This window comes from Motacilla alba, chromosome 13 (assembly GCF_015832195.1).
Source record: "Motacilla alba alba isolate MOTALB_02 chromosome 13, Motacilla_alba_V1.0_pri, whole genome shotgun sequence".
NCBI lineage: Eukaryota > Metazoa > Chordata > Aves > Passeriformes > Motacillidae > Motacilla > Motacilla alba.
Genome location: NC_052028.1, coordinates 8,241,472 through 8,257,521, shown reverse-complemented (window position 1 = coordinate 8,257,521; position 16,050 = coordinate 8,241,472). Strand labels below are relative to the sequence as shown.

Here is a 16,050-nt window from a genome sequence, read left to right as displayed (position 1 = left end):
AATTTATTCCTCATTTAGCTCTTGAGATGCTCAGGGCGCTTATTTACAAGTTCACAAACAGGTGAGAAAGCAGGGCCAGCACTGCTGGTGCAGGAGGTGGTGAGCCCCAAGAGCTCTAGGGAGGGACCCCACAGCCCCTGATGGCACAGGGAGGTCCTGGCAGGCTCGTGGCACTGCCCACACCCCACTCTCCCACCTGCCTTGGCTGCCAGCCTCTTGAAGAAACACAGCAGCCCCAGCCTGTGCACTGAAAACTGCATCAGATTATGCAAAATGAGCAAAATGTTCCTCCTGATACAAAAGTGAGGTGGCAAATATCACCCAGGCAAGCTGTTGGTGGGGAAGGAACTCTGTATCCTCCAGCATGTGTGGATATAAATAAACACAGGCTGTGCAGATACTTCAGATGTCTACTAATGCATCTTGTATTTATGTCCGACTTGAAGAGATACAGAGAGATTAGTAAATACTTCAAATTGACAGCATAGACATATTTTCATAGAATAAATGATGCTGGTAAGTGGAGAGAGACTTTTCTTCCTTCCCTTCAGGAAACGGGGAAGAATTGTCTGCACTGATATTATTTCCTTTTTTTTTTTTTTTTCTCTCAGGAAAGAAAAAAAAGATCTCACTAGAGATATCATATTTGTCGCTGATTAGATTTCAGTGTTATTTTTTTAAAACCTCAGATCTCTTAAGCCCATAGGGCACCTATGAAATACAGACTCATTTCTTGCAGGACACTCTGGAAGGACCTCTCTTGTGTTACCCGGGCACAATTCACAGTGGATACTCCATTTTTTAAATTACATTTGTGATTTCTTTTCAAAATCCAAACCTTAAATCTGCAATTTCATATCGTACTAAAGAAGGAGACCACAAAATAACAAATCCCTATGAGCCTTTGTGGAGAAAAAGCTCCATTTATTTGCAAACACTGAAAATATTTTAGTGGGATTGGATTTAACAGGCCAGAAACAAAGATTCTGGAAAACCAACCAGTCTGATCACTTATTTCCTACAGAGAAAATAGAAAATAAAAAATAAAATCCCCCAAATTTAGTCATGAAAGAGCCACTTCTGCAACTTCATGCTGAATTTTGTGGAATGATTTTTTACTAAGCACATTTTCTTCTTAGACCCAGTTTCCCAGAGTAGCCCATGTCTACTGGCCATGAGGGGATCCTGTCCTTTTCATGCTGAAGCCAGTAGCAAATCCAAACTAATTCTGCAGACTGTAAGATTCTTTACAGGAAGAAACACGAAATTTGACATGTTTTATCAGGTCTTTTAGACTGCTCCTCTCCTGTTGCTAATTCTGAGTGCTCCATCACCTTTGCCTGAACCTCCTCGCAGCCTTTGGTGCAAATACCCCACATATTCTGATTCTGTGGTCCTGCCATGCCTCCTGCTCGTGCAAGCATCCTTGTTAGAAGCTAGATAAGAAATTATTATATTGATTTTTGTTGTTTTTTTTTTTTTTTTTTTTTTTTGGAAATGAGATGAAGAAGAGGAGAGTGAATGAATTTTAATGTTTGCCTCTCTTTATAAACACGGTTATGTGGGAATAGAAGGAACACCTCCAGAACAGCCCAACGCCGTGCAGCGCCTGCTCTGGCAAGTCACGGCGTCCCACCGCAGACAATCCGGTGTCCCACGACGTCTCTCCCGTTTGACGGCCACATGGCGAGGGGCCAGCGGTCCCGCGTCGCCCAGCTCCGGGCAGCCCGGGAACGCATGGCCCCCCAGCAGCTCTGCGAGCACGGAGCTACAGGGAGCGATCAGAACCAGGGGCGGCTCAGCAGCCGCACCCCGAGGTACCACCGGCCCCACGAGCATCCCCCGGCGCTCCTGACCCCCCGACGGCCCCGCGCTGCCCCCCCAGCCCCGGGACGCTCCCGCCCGGTGCCCGTGCCCGTGCCCCCACCCCGCGGTGCCCGAGGGGGCGGCCCCGCTGCCCCCCAGCCCCGGGACGCTCCCACCCGGTGCCCGTGCCCCCGCCCCGCGGTGCCCGAGGGGGAGTCCCCGCTGCCCCCCAGCCCCGGGGCGGTCCCGCCGCCCGCACAGGTGCCGGGATTGGGCGGAATATGCAAATGCGGCGCTGACGTCAGGCGGCTCCGGCCCGGAGAGCAGAAATAGGGCCGGCCCGGCCCGCGCCGCGCACTGCCCGCGCCGGCCCCGCCGCGCTCCGCCCCGCCCCGCGCTGCCCCGCCGCCCGGCTCCTCCCCAGGTGAGTGCGGCGGGAGCGCCCCGCGGGTTCCGCTGCGCCCGCGTCCCCGTCCCCATCCCTATCCCCGTCCGCTCCCCTGCGCTGTCCGCTCCGCGGGCGCGCCGGGCGCTCTCTCGGTGCCGCCGCGCCCCGCCGAGCGCTCACCCCGCGGGCCGGGCGCGGTAACAGGTGTGTGCCCGCCGCGGGGCCGGAGGCGGCGGAGCGGGGCGGGACGGGCTGCGAGCGGGGACCTCTTCCCCCGTACCTGGCGTCTCGCACCGTGGACGTGCCGCCCGTGGGGTGCCATGGGGCGGACGCGGCCGCCGCCCCGGGCGCGGTGCCGCAGTGCTCGCCCGGCGGGGCCCCGTCGGTGGGCGCGGGTCGCGGCGCGGTCGCGCGTGGGGCGGCGTTCCCCGCTTGGCCGCCGGGTGGCGCCGGGCGCCGGCGGTGGCGGCCCGGGCTGGCCCGAGCGCGGGGAGCCGTGCCCGGCCGCCGCCGTGCTGGCCCCACGCTGCCCAGGGAGGGGATGCCCTGGCACCGCTCCGTCCGTCACCTCGGAGCAGAGCTGTTCTGAAACGTGTCGCGGGGCCGGCTTTGAAAACTGAGGCGAAATCTCTGCGAGGTTCGGGAGTTTCTTGGTAGTCCTGCATCCTTGTTGGATTGATGCTCCCCAGATTTATTCTGGAGCATTGAAGTGTCTTGGAGAATTTCAATGAAATGAAATCTGATCAAATTTAGTAAGTGAAATTTAATGAAATGAAATATTTTTAAGTAGCTTTTGCTCAAATGAAAAGTCTGGTTTGTACTTAAACATCAAAGCTGGTTCCAATGATTTCTTAATGTACCCAAACTTTAAGTATTTAACTGCGGACAGCTGACCAAATAATTATTCGATTTCATTATGTCTTGCTAAAACTATTGGCTTGTCTACTTAATTTTGTAGCTTAGTTCTGTAGCACTTAACAAGAAATTATGGATGTCGAAATTATTTTGCCAGCAATGGAAACGCTGTTTAGATAAGGCTGGAGCAATTGGAAAGGTTGATGGCAGGAACTAAGGACCAGATTCTTATCTGGTTTTAATAGCATCAGTTTGAATAGAGGTAATAGTCATGTCCAAATGCTTTCTTCTTGCTATAGCAACAGTCAGAACTTCAGGTAATTAAGTTCAGCCTCTTTCTAATGTGAAGCTTGTTGGAAATTATTGAAAGCTATTGCAAACCAGTAATTTCTCAAATAAGCTGCAATTTAAGTAGCCCTGAAACAAAACCAATAACTGCTTTTGGCAGATTTTTTAATCTCATTGTGGTCACCGTAATTGAATTCATAAAGCTTTTGTGTTGCAGAGGAAAAAGTTGTGGGATCACTGCAGGATCTGGTTGTTGCATATCACAGAAATGCTTTAAACAGTTTGTGCTGTTCTCCACTCAAATGGCCAAGATGCTTAGTCCCTGTTGTTTTTCAAGGTGACCCTTTTTGCTTGAGTAGCTCCCAAGCCTGTACCCTGAAACCTCTGCTTGTCTTTGACTGGCATCTGCTTGCTGTTCTTCTACTGGAGACATTGCAGACATTTGCTGTAAATTCGAGGCTCTCCCTGGGTGTTGGTGCCTGCCCAGACCCATCTGGCCTTGGGATGGGTGTTTAGCTGTTGCCATCGTGTTTGAGCTGCTTCAGATGACAGTGCATAGCCTGGTGCTGCTGTACTTGTGGCGTGATTCTTGCTAGAGCAGTGCCAGCTGCAAGGAAAGCTGGAAGGCTGCTCTTGCTCAGAGGAGGAAACCACAACCTTCAGGTAAACTTTATGGCTTTGCATAGTATGTTCTTTATCACAAGGGCCAATATTTATTCTTTCTTTTGAGTATAACTTCTTATTTTATGCAGACATTTCCATATGCAAGCTTTGATTTCTCTGGAGAGTGATCTACATACAAGCTCAAATCTAGCAAATCTGTCCCTCCCTCGAGCGAGGAAAGGAAATGGATAGTAAAGCTTGCCTGAGCTTACAGCGGTGGTCTGGATCTGTTCAATCAATTTGAGTTTTTCTGTTGACTTCGGGGAACTTTGGACCTGCAGTGTGATAGCTGTATTGTATGGTGTAGCTGCAGACTGGGCTCTGCAAGGAGCTTTCCCTTTAGCTCAGGGTAAGGCGGTGCTGAGCTCTGCTTTAGGATGCCAAGTGACATGAAAATGCTGTGTGACTCCAGAGTAAGCTCTCAGTTGATATTTATGGTACATATTTGTTGCTTGATTGAGGCTATTAAGATATATAACGTGTATTAATGTGTCCTCCTCTTACTGTGACTGAGAGCAATTAGTGTGCTGTCAGCATGCAATAAAAATAAGCAATTTCTAAACTGACTAAAGATGTTCTAGAAATTCTATTTATAAAGCAACCAGAGTTTCTATCAGGTAGAGTCTGCCCTTTCAGTTTCATCAGTGTTACAGATGCTAATCCAAATATCTTCATGCTTTCTGTCAGTTGTTTACTAAATATGCGTTAAACTAGTGATTTCCCTGTTTTGCTCTAGGATTGTAATTTCAAGTAGGATATGATTCAGAGGTCTCTAGAACTGCTATGTTATTTGTTGTGATGGAATCAACCGAGCACACAAAAATGCCTCTATTACAGGGAAAAAAAACAAACAACAAAACCCTGTGAGAAACAATGTTGCTGTGCAGGAGCAATTCATAAAGTAACAATATACTTGTCTCTTACTGATGTTGTGACTTTGGTTTATTAAATATTTATTTGTAGCCCCAGTAACATTACATCTGAGGTTCATAATTGGAATTTAGAAAGGCTAATAAATTTTGATTTCATCCTGAATGCTTTTCATTCAGTGTGTTTACATTAGTGCCAAGAAAAGGCACTGCCTGAGCTCTGTGGGCGCTGTATGCTGTGCTCAATCTAATGATGGGGTGTCTTAGAGCAAACAAAATACCTAAGATTGTTACTGCTGGTGTAAATTGCCACAGCTCCAAAATTAGGGGTGATGCACCCAGGCTTGGATATACCCTGTGGCAAATACATGGCATGAAAACACTGTAAAATGAGTCTTGTCAAGACAAGGTATGTCATGGTGAGTTCATTCAGCTTGGCTGAATTTTGCCATTAGCAGGTAGCCCTCCTTGTTGATGTGTATGGCTCAAGCCAGGGAGCAGCCTGTAGAAATGCCATCACTTCATTAAGGGTCATTGTGCTTCATTAATGGGTCCATTTTAGCCTTCCTCAGCCATCTCAGAAATGGTTCCAGGCCTGAATATTCCTTTGGTATTTTAATTGTAGAAAGTAATGACACAATCTTGTGTTATTGTTATGGAGGAAGCACAGCTCCTGGTTGAGCTTCCAGGGCAGCAGCGCAGGATTGTGGTGTGTGAAACACAGGAATTCCTTCTGGCACCACTTTGAGTAACTGCGTTGGTGTACTTTCCAAATTCATTAAAAAACCACACAATATAAGAACCACTGCTCAAAGTGCATGCAGATTTAGTGGGAATCCATCCAGCTCCCCAGAGATGATGTGGGGCTGTGGAGAGCTTTTGCCAGGGAAATGGTGCTGCTCTTGAGTGGAGTGAGTGTGGGAGGGATTGGAAATGTCTCTGCTTGGGACAGAGGAATTTGAGTGCAGAAATCACACCAAGGTAGGACTCACCTCTGTCATGGCTGGAGAAACACATCAGCCCTCTTCAGCACAGGATTTGTTTTGTCTTTCAAATTTGGGTGTGTTTGGTGACCATGTGGGCAGGCATCCTCATTGGGAGGATGAATGACTGTCCCTGAGTGCTGGTGTCTGCTGTCAGCCCTGGCTCACCCTACACACCTGATTGTAGCCAAGGGGGCTGGCAGTGGCTGTATCTGCTCCAGGCAGTGTCCCCCTCTGAGTCAGAGAGGAATAAAGGTATTATTTTCTGTCACATTGCTGGGAGCCTCCAGTGGTCAGAGCGGCAAAGGTGTGTGTCTGGCATTTCCCTGAAAATCTGCTGAGTGTGCAGGTGTGAGTCCCTGACTGTGAGTGATTCTGTGCTGCTGGGGGCTCTGGAGAAGGGATAAAATTCACCCTTTGGCTTCTGCAGTACCACAAGACCATGTTTTGATGTGGTTTGCTTTTGGCCACAGTAGTGACAGAAATCCCAGGACTCTGGTTCTGCAGGTGCTTTGTGGTAACTGGCTGGGAACAGCATGTCATGAGGAAGAGAGTTTTGGGGTAAAACTCCTTCAATATGGGAATTCATTGCCAGAACACTGGAGACTGCAGAGCTCCGTAGGCACTGAGTGTGGACGGACACTGTCAGCTGAAGCTGCTGTGTTACGAAACCTGAGCTGGGTTTTGTTGTAAGATGAATGTTCTATAACTGTTCTTTATTTTTTTTTAACAGACTTGAAATGATGACATCAAGGAGCTTTTGGTGCTCTCTTGTACTGCTGGGGGTTTTCCCACTGGTCACAAGGGGATGGATGGATGTGGACCAGAGCAGGAGCCTGTATTCGGATGTGGGGAGATTGCATCAAGAGGTACTGTACACCAGCTGCTGATGCAGCTACAGCTCTTGGGTTTCTGTTCTTGGGTTGTGGGCAGGCTCTCCATATTGCAAACAGAAAACAAGTGTGGGCTTATCTGTGTGTATTTGTATTAAACACCTCCTGAGGAGGTCAGTGAAAAACAGTGAAACAAAGTCTTGTGCTTATTGGGTATATTGACATCATCTGGAATTGAAATTGTGCATGTGGCTCTTGTGGAGATGCTGTCTTTGCCCCAAAGACTTTACAGTGTGTTGTGTCCTGGGGCTGCTGACATCAGTGAAGCTAAATTTAACAAGCAAACTGTCCTGGCTCTTCACTTGGGTCAGTGGACATTTAGGTGAAAGCTAAAAAAAGCTCTTCTGAAGGAAAGCTGAGCCATAGGTGGTTCTGAGAGAATCAGCAAAATTACTGCCCAAAGTGTTTCCCTCCAGACTTACTGATGTGACACCTTTCTGAAGCACAGAGGAATTGAAAAGGGAGCAGGGAACAGTGACTGTAGCGAGCTGTGATCTCCTTCCACCCCAGTGCCCATCTTGCTGGGGCACTGGGGCTGGGGCAGGACAGCAGTGCCTCCTCAGTGCTCAGTCCTGGGCTCAGGGAGTGCAGAAGCAGCTGAGCCTGCTTCCAGTGCTGAAGGTGACAGTGTTGGCTGCTGCCACAGGGGTGTGGATGGAGCAGTCCCTGTCCCAGTAGTCTCAAAGCAGCTGTACCAGGATGCTGGATTTCTGAGCCAGAGCTCAGCACTGCTTGTGGCACACATGTTCACTCAGATTTTCACAAGTCTCAGGCTGAGATGTGTGAATAAAGCCACAAAAATCTAGAACTGTGACTTTGTTGAGCTGTAAATGATGAATGAATGCTGCAACAATTTTAGCTATTTAATTAGTTCCTCTGTGTTCCCTAAATGGTTGCTCAAATGCCTGAAAGTGAGAGATGGTGCAGAAGGACAGGAAAAGGACACTTGGCTATTTTTTAGCTGCCATTGCCTTGAACACTTATGTGCTGGCAGACACATCAGTCAGTGCCAGGCTAATGATAAGCCCTTGATGGATTCATGTTGCAATTGGATCTGTTTAAGCCTTGGGATTTAGTTGTAGTTGGAGGATCCCATTTCTCCCAGTCACATCTCGTCTACAAATACCCAGTTATCTGCATTATAGTTTAAGCCAATTAAAAAAGTGCTTTTTGCTGCTTAGCAGGGCTCAAAAGTAATTTCAATGGTGTTGGATGTTCTACAGCTGTGAGGTCTGTTTCAGGTGTATTTTGTCCTTGAGGTATCCAGCCTCTGTTCTGTAAAAGTGAACGACAGCTCCCTTCCACACCTCCAGTGTTATTTTGCTGATGTGTAGGCTCAGGTAGTACACTGGCACTTTGTTAAACTTGTTCTTGCAGAATCTCTGATCAATTTTGCTTTTTTATTAACAATCATTAAATATTTGCTGGTGCAGTTAAAAAAGTCTCATTCTTTACTAATGCACATTAGTTTTGATTTTTTTTAAGAAAGTTGCTCTGAGGAATTAAATTCGTTACTCAATTTACTTTAACATAAATCATAGAATTATTACATTACTTGAAAGACATTAATTCATTTGATCTTTCTCTAAAGACCATAATGTTATTGTACCAATTACTTGATCTTGCTTGAGGTGGAAGGATCTCAGCTAAAAATGTATTTGCTCAGGTTTGAACAGAATTTAACAAGTGTGAATATTAAAATCATGAATGTACAAAGAATGCAGTTCAAATAGAGTAAAGAAATGTAAGTTATAAATCAGGTTTTTTAAAAAAGTTTCTGTGCAGAAAACTTGTTTCCATGAGAAATAGTGTTTATACAGTGTGGCACCAAACACCAAAATTATTCTGAAAGCTCTGAGCATAACTTTCAGGTAGGTCAGTGAAACTGAGATAATCAACTTTTGAGCATAAAGAGCAGTTACTTTCTCTTGCAGAAAACAGTTTATCCATAATACCGTTCTAATAATACAAGTCACCTGAAATCCTTTTCTAGCATTATAGGGCTTTGTTCAATTTGGAGCTCCTTATCCGTGAGAAGTTTGTTAGGTTCCAAATTTTATGGTTTGATTAATACATAGATCCATTAACATGCATTTAAAAATCTTGAATCACAACTAGAAATGCTCCTAGCAAGTCACTAAAACTGCTTTAAAATGAGTAAAATGTTAATTTACAGGTCAAATAATTTTGAAGTCTGCTCTGATGGAAAATTCCTGTGAACCTCATCAAAGCAAATACGTGGGTATGGGTCACTGACCTTCACTAATACTTGTTCTGATCTACATAGGAACAAGTTTACTGAATCAAAAACATTGCTTAATTTATGTTCAGATGGCTAAATCAATTTTTTCATGGTATGTGGTAGAATTATTGCAGCTGTGCTTTGAATTTATTAAAGAAAATAAGACTACAAGGCTTTCTGATCAGAAACCAGCCCTCTAATACAACAATGGTGTGTGTTTTTCTTGATATGCAGCCTTTTGCCCCTTAAGTTTATGGGGTGTTCCTGAGAAGAGGTTTCTTTTCTGGAATATTTTTAGTCCTGATTAGAATAGCTAATAATAATTAATAATAGTTAATAAATATTATTAGAATAGTTAATAAATATTATGTATATGTAGTATGAAATTCCAGTTTCAATGAAAGGGCTAAAATAGAAAACCTAATTTTAAAAAATACAGCATTAGTGTTTGACTGGAAAGCTGCAGCATTCCTGGTTTGTATTAATTTTGGAGACTACTGCTGTGTTGTGTGAAATGTCTCATAGGCTGGTTCCAGGGGTTGCTGGAAAGCTCTTGAGGCTTCTGGGCATTGCATGTGGACTTGGGTGAAACTTCTCAAGGTTGGACCCTGAATACGGTTTAATAATGAGATTAAATCCTATTCAGAGGAATACATGCTGAAATATCAGATATGTAGAGCTCACTGCTCTGGAGTGCTGCTTCCAGACAAGTTTTTGCCTCTGCCTTCAGCAAGTCTGATTGCATGTTCAAGTTGGATGTTCTAGAGGGGACTACAATTCATGGGCAGCTCTGTGCTGGCTCAGAAGGGCTTTGGGTGGTTCATGACACACCAGGTGCTGTGATCTGGGGTCACCTCTTCCTTCTAGAAAGGAATTCTCAAAAACTGTAGCTTTCTGAGTTGTTGCCAGTGGTAGTGAAGAGAGCCTCCAGTATGAGCAGAAAAGAGACAAACAATCTGGATCTGAAATAACCCTGGAGTTTGGGTTTGGAGGAGAACTTGGCTAGGAGGTTCTGATGGAAAGCCAGCCGTGCTAGTCTGCTCAGTCTCTACTAGGTAATCCACACTAGTAGCTCAGGCTGATTTTTTTAGCCTCCTGGGGTATTTTGCAAAGCAGCTGAAATTTAAAAGCCAGCTTCTCCCATTCCCTGCTTTTTCTATGAGAGGCTGATTTCCTGTGTGTGCTGAAGCCAGGCTGGTTTTGCCATGGTTCTTGGGGCAGACCTTGCATCTCCTTTTTGAACCTAAAATTAGCAGGGCAATGCTGCGGGTCTTCATCAGCCTTTCCAGGAGCAGAGCTCCTCTAACACATCATCACAGAGCTGCATTTTGGAAATTTAAATTCTGTGTTATATTTTCTGGGGCACTGCTGGTGGGTAGCTTGAATAATATTGTCCTAGCTTGACAGTGTGAAAGTGGAGAATAATTCTGTGTTGTGGTACACGGAGAGTTGTTTTGTGCTGCATTTTTAAGTATTTGGATGTCACCAAGCTTCTGAGCAGTGACAGTAAAGGCTGGCAGGCATTCTGTGGTCTGATCAGGGCTGCAGAACCGTAACTGCTCTGTGGTTTCTAGAAATACTTAATTGCTTTAATTTGCCTTTCATGCCGTGCTATTTTTGCCACCCATCCTCCTACTTAAGAAGTCTCAGGAACCCGTGCGCAGCCCCCCACGCTCCTGTGGGGAGAAGAGCTGTGTCCCTGGGGAAGCTCCTCTGCTCAGAGCTCACAGGTGATGCTCCATGTGCTCATTTTTCAAGGCACCACAACTTTCTTCTTGCTGGCATTTGGCAGGTATTGGCTCTGTTTGCTATCCATTGGTTTTGTTCATTAATTATTACTTGAATGAGAACAGAGATTCCCATCCCTGGAAGTGTTCAAGGCCAGGTTGGATGGGTCTCTGTGCAACCTGGTCTAGTGGAAGGTGTTCCTGCCCCTGGCAGGGGGTTGGAATTGAATGATCTTTAAGGTCCCTCTGAATTCAAACCATTCTGTGGTTCTATGGCACCTGAACTGCTCAAAATCTCCAAATATAAATGTATGGCAAACAGCTGGATCTGACCAGCCCTTCAGGGCCCTCATGCCCAGAATAAAGCATTTCCCTGGAGTCCCCTCACAAGCCTCAACTGTCCTTGTCTTAAGAGTATCAATTATTGCTGAAATTTCTAGTTCTATTCAGATTCTTAAATGTTGCATCACATACTCCTGCATCTGAAGATGACAGTGGGTTATTCTGGGCAGCAAGGGATTCATAGGGATGATTTTGGGCTCCTTCCCCCAGCAAAGTCATGTTTCCTAATCTGACAGACTAGGATGGGATTTTTTTGTGAAGCAAAGTAAAAAATTGCAAAGGCTTTTTTTTTGATAAGAGATTTTTGCTTCTTATTCAAATACAGTCACAATTTCAGAGGATGAGCTTGGAATAAAACAGGCACAGTGTCTAAGTTTTATATACAGCTGAAGATCTAATATCTTGGTATTTATTTTAACTGTTAATAATAGCAATGTATTGTCTACCATTTCAGTGTTCTTCCTGCTTTTCAGTTTGGAGAAAGAAAGAAAAGAATCAGATTTGAATTTAAATCTGTACTGTGCTTCAGCCTGCTGCTGCTTCAAGCATTAATGAAAGTACAGGGAGACAAGACTTAAGTTTATTTTTCTATCACTTTGGTATGTTGTGGTAATTCACTCCTTGCTACTTGCATTTATGTGGTATCTCTAACAAGCAGTAATTGCTTTTTTGTAGGGCATCCTAAATCTTAACAGGTATCTTATCCCTGTGGAGATGAGAAGCTTTTGCTCTGGCTGCTGGTTACCAGAGCATCTGCAGCTCAAGGTGCTGTGGAATGTTTTGATAATATTTATATTAGGCATGTTGAGGTCCTTCCTCTGCAGCCCCAACCTCCCTCTCCACTTTCTTCTGTGTACTCACAGGGCTTAATAAATGTTGTATCTCACAAGATGCTCTTGTACTTGCAGTACTAGAAAATGTGAAATTTGGAACAAGGCAGGTACGGTACACTTGAATGACAGCAGAAAATTAGAAGAATTTTGTTTTACACGAGTGGCTATGGCTCAATAGTGAGTGTCAGGGATTGTCAAGATGCATCTAAAGCACAATTGGAAGATGAAACCCACTTGTTTGCTGTCCCTTACAGAACAGAAATCCTGCTTCCTTTATGTGTTTTTAAACTTCTGGTAGGATGCAGTGTGTGATAGCTCATGGTGGTCCTGCACTGCCCATTTTCCTGGGGACTGTCACCTTCCAGCCAAGAGAACAGGCCCCTGCTGCTGCATGGAGCAGTTGGTGATGCCTTGGATGTTAATGACCTTGGATTTTGGGCTCTTGGATGCTGCCTCTGGGAGCAGAGTGATGTGGGCTTGTGGTGCCTGGTTCTGTGCTGAGGCACTCACTGACTGCAGGAATCAAATTTCAGGAAGTTTTTCTCATGTCACAGTTGAGCAACTGTGAAAAATCATACTGAGATTGGGAAATGCTGGTATGATGCTGAAGAAGAGAATAAGACCGGAGTAAATCATGTTGCAAAAATAAAAGGAATCAAGGCAATCTTAACTTGGTTATGATGTGACAGAGGGTTAAACTTTGATATTCTGCTCAGAAGCCATTCAGCCTTAAAAGACTAAATGTTGAGCAATTTTTTTTTCCAAATGTAGCATATTCTCCCTTTGAAACAAAATACTTTTGACCACCAAGCAGGGGAATTCTAAGTTTTTAGATTAGAAAGAATATATCCACAAATTTGGGATTTCCAAAACAGCTGTCCCATGAGCTTCCCCATCACAATGTGGAAATTTATGGAGCTATACCTGGGTTTCTCATCTGGAATCCAGAACTAATAGTGAGTAAAATCAGAGATGCAGTAATTATCTCAATTAGCTACCGTATGGATGAGCAGATGATGCTGTGTGATGTGAGACATCAGAGTTCCTCTGTGTTCATACCAGACAAATCTAAATTGTCAGTGTCTGTATTGATAGCAAGCTTTCTCCAAATAGTAGCACATGATCTGTTTTTTCCTCATGCCTGATCAAAAAAAAAAAAAAAAGGGAGAAAATCCGAATATCCTGATTGTTAAACTAAGCTGTGTATCTGTGTATTAGTCTAATACTGTGCTGATACTCCAGTCCCCATGCAGAGTGTCCCAGCAGCCCTGTCCTGAGTGTCATTTCATTGAATGGCTTGGGTCAAAACTTGTCTAATTCTACCCCCCTGCCATAGCAGGGATGCATTCCACTATCCCAGGCTGCTCCAAGCCCCATCCAGCCTGGCCTTGGACACTTCCAGGGATGGGGCAGCCACAGCTTCTCTGGGCAGCCTGTGCCAGGGCCTCACCACCCTCACAAGGAGGAATTTATTCCTAATATCTGATCTAAAGCTGTCTTCTTTGCATGACCCCTCACTGGAGATAAGGAGGAGAAGGCTCTGAAGGGAGGAAGAAAATCCATGGCATGGTAATCTATTAACAGGATCAGCCACTTCTTTATTAATTTGCTCAATGAGTTAGGACTGTATATTTAGAAATTGTGCAGCAGTTAGGCTGATCCTGAGAGCAGGTCCCTGGAGACCTGGAGTGTGCAGAGGTAACATCTGATTTATTGCAAGACCCAGCATGAGCCCAGCTGCAGGGACTGGGTTTGATTTATCTGCTTGCACTGCCTTGTCTCCCACAAAGGGTCTGGTAAGGCCAGTTCCTGCAGGGAACTTGTGAAACTGGAGTGTTACCTGTTCTTCTGCATCTCTTCTTCTGCTGTATGAATTGTTTTATTGTTATTTGCTGGTGGTTGTGGTTTTTTGGGTTTTTTGGTTGTTTTTTTTTTTTTGGTAAGTTTTAGGGGCTTTCTTCCCCAAGTCCCCTATATTAAATTTTGATTATAAGAAGGAGTGCATTTTTTACTAAATCTAAATCAGTATTAAAGGGCAAGAGACTGAAACCATTGCAAGGTTATTTGATGGATTATTGTGCTTGAGGCAGTATGATTCTCTTTGGTATCTGCCTTGGTGATCCATGCTCAGCATCATTCCCTGCTGGGATCAGAGGCCAGTAACAAACAGGGATGGGAAACACACAGCCATGTGAAAATCTCTTAATACTGAATTCATCCCAGAAAGTGTTCAAGGCCAGATTGAGCAGACCTAGTGGAAGGTGTTCCTGCCTGTGGCAGGGGGTTTGGAACAAGATGAGCTTTATTGATCCTGCCAACCCAAGCCATTCTGTGATTCTACGCAAAACAACCCCAAAGTGCTTTTGCTGCTTGCATCCATTGCTATTGACCACAGGAAAACCTGTTTGTGGCACTCTGGCTGCCAAGCACTGTTTTATGTTGTGTATTCCCTCTGTGTTGTTGTGTTTTAACTCTGCACAATGAAGTTCCCAATGCTCTGTGTTTGTTATGAATGAAATCTGATTTATCACTAGCGCTCTGCTTATCCATGGACCCATGACTCATCATTAGTCAGGAGATACAACATAAACTAGCTCTTATGCCTTGGCATTCCTTTTGTAAGAGCAGAAAAGGGCATTGTGCAAACCTGTTGTTAAATGGCACCAGGTTCAGCATGGTATTGGTACAACAAAGAATGGCAAATGGCACTGGTACAACACACTGCAGCTACAGGGGAGTGAAGCAGTGTGACAGCACCTACTGAACTCTATTTGATTTTGATTTTCGCCCCTCCTATTCCAGGTAGAAATAGAAACTTGATGACTCTGGGTTGCTTGGCCTGTTAGAGATGCAGTTTTTCTTTAGCTACATGTCTGATGAAAGGCAGTCCTGAAGCAAACATACTGCATTGATTTCCACATAGTGATTAGGCACTTCAGGCACAGAACAGAAGGACCTTTCATTCTGTACTCAATTGCCTAACATTAAAAAGCAGGAAATAGGTGCTAAAAGTGAACCTTGACAAGTAAAACTGTTGTATTGCACTAATGAAATGCTATTTAAAGCGGTACATGAAGAAGCTTTTTAGAAGGAATGGAAAATCCAAAACAGTTTTTTCCCTTCAAAGCAGATGATTTATGCTCTGATAAAATTAGATTTTTAGTTAAAGGAATTTGCAGTCATTAAATGGTGCCCATGAAATAAGTCTCATTTGTAACCATCTGCTTTATGGCTTCTGCAGAAAAGTATTCCTCAGGCAATGCATTCAAGAACTTTGGTGTCATTTTTATCAAAATAGTTTGGTTCTCTACTGGTAACACTACTAAAATCTTTGAAACCTCTATGTGATTTTATTTTAATTGAGATCAGTATCATCTTCAAGAGAAGTCTACCTGGAGCTGCTATCTTTTTATACTATTTGTACTATACTTTAAGCCCTGCTGTGGCTGCCAGGCATTTTTCCCTTTTTTTTTTGTCTACCCTCCTGAAATCTTGAGCATTCTCAGTGTCATTGAAGGTTTCTCTGGGGAAGGGATGTTTTGGGGGACACACCAAGTGCTGCTGTTTTCCCAGGAGCAAGAAGTGATGGCTTGCAGCCTGACCTCGTGTTCTCCTATTGCAGTTCTAACAAGCTTTTCTTCTGAACCCTGCATCTGGTTCTTTTTTGATAGTTTATATTCATCAGAGCTTACAATTATAAGGGGAACAGAATAAAAGAAGGGAAACTTTGAAGACCATCGTTTGTCTTTCATGATGTCTGTGCAGACATAGAAATAACAAAAGGGCATTTTATAAAAGTCAGATGAGACTTGGATATTTGTTTAATGGAGCTTTGATAGTCTATTTCCTTTTGATCAATATAATAGTTGTAATTAGTTTTAGTATTTCTGAGCTTCTGAACTGCAGAGAATTCAAACAGCTTGTTAGTGTGAGGGACTCTGGGGAACTTTGAAAGTATTCTTCTCTTTTGCATATATTGCATGTACACAGGCCTAATGATAGCAGCTGTAGCTGAGTTTTTTTATCCCATGCCCCACCTCTCAAACTAATATTTTGAAAAGCTCAGAGAGGTCCCTGGAGTATAACTGCCTGCACAGCTCAGAGCTCTGCTACATAAAGAGGATAAATGCTTTGAAGTCTGTATTAATCCTGAATGCCATT

The 16,050-nt window shown here is 44.4% G+C and overlaps 1 protein-coding gene across 8 annotated transcripts in view; it reads left to right on the top strand.

Moving 5' to 3' along the window:
• The first annotated feature begins 2,112 nt into the window (after nt 1-2,112).
• FSTL4 (follistatin like 4) overlaps nt 2,113-16,050 on the top strand; it is a 209,555-nt gene continuing 195,617 nt past the window's right edge. For 4 of the 8 annotated variants that reach the window (XM_038149864.1, XM_038149863.1, XM_038149862.1 and 1 more), the window contains exons 1-2: nt 2,113-2,230; nt 6,586-6,721. In XM_038149864.1, coding sequence (XP_038005792.1) covers nt 6,593-6,721 — 129 coding nt within the window. In that variant the 5' untranslated portion in view covers nt 2,113-2,230; nt 6,586-6,592. The other 4 variants (XM_038149858.1, XM_038149860.1, XM_038149859.1 and 1 more) reach the window with 4 other exon arrangements.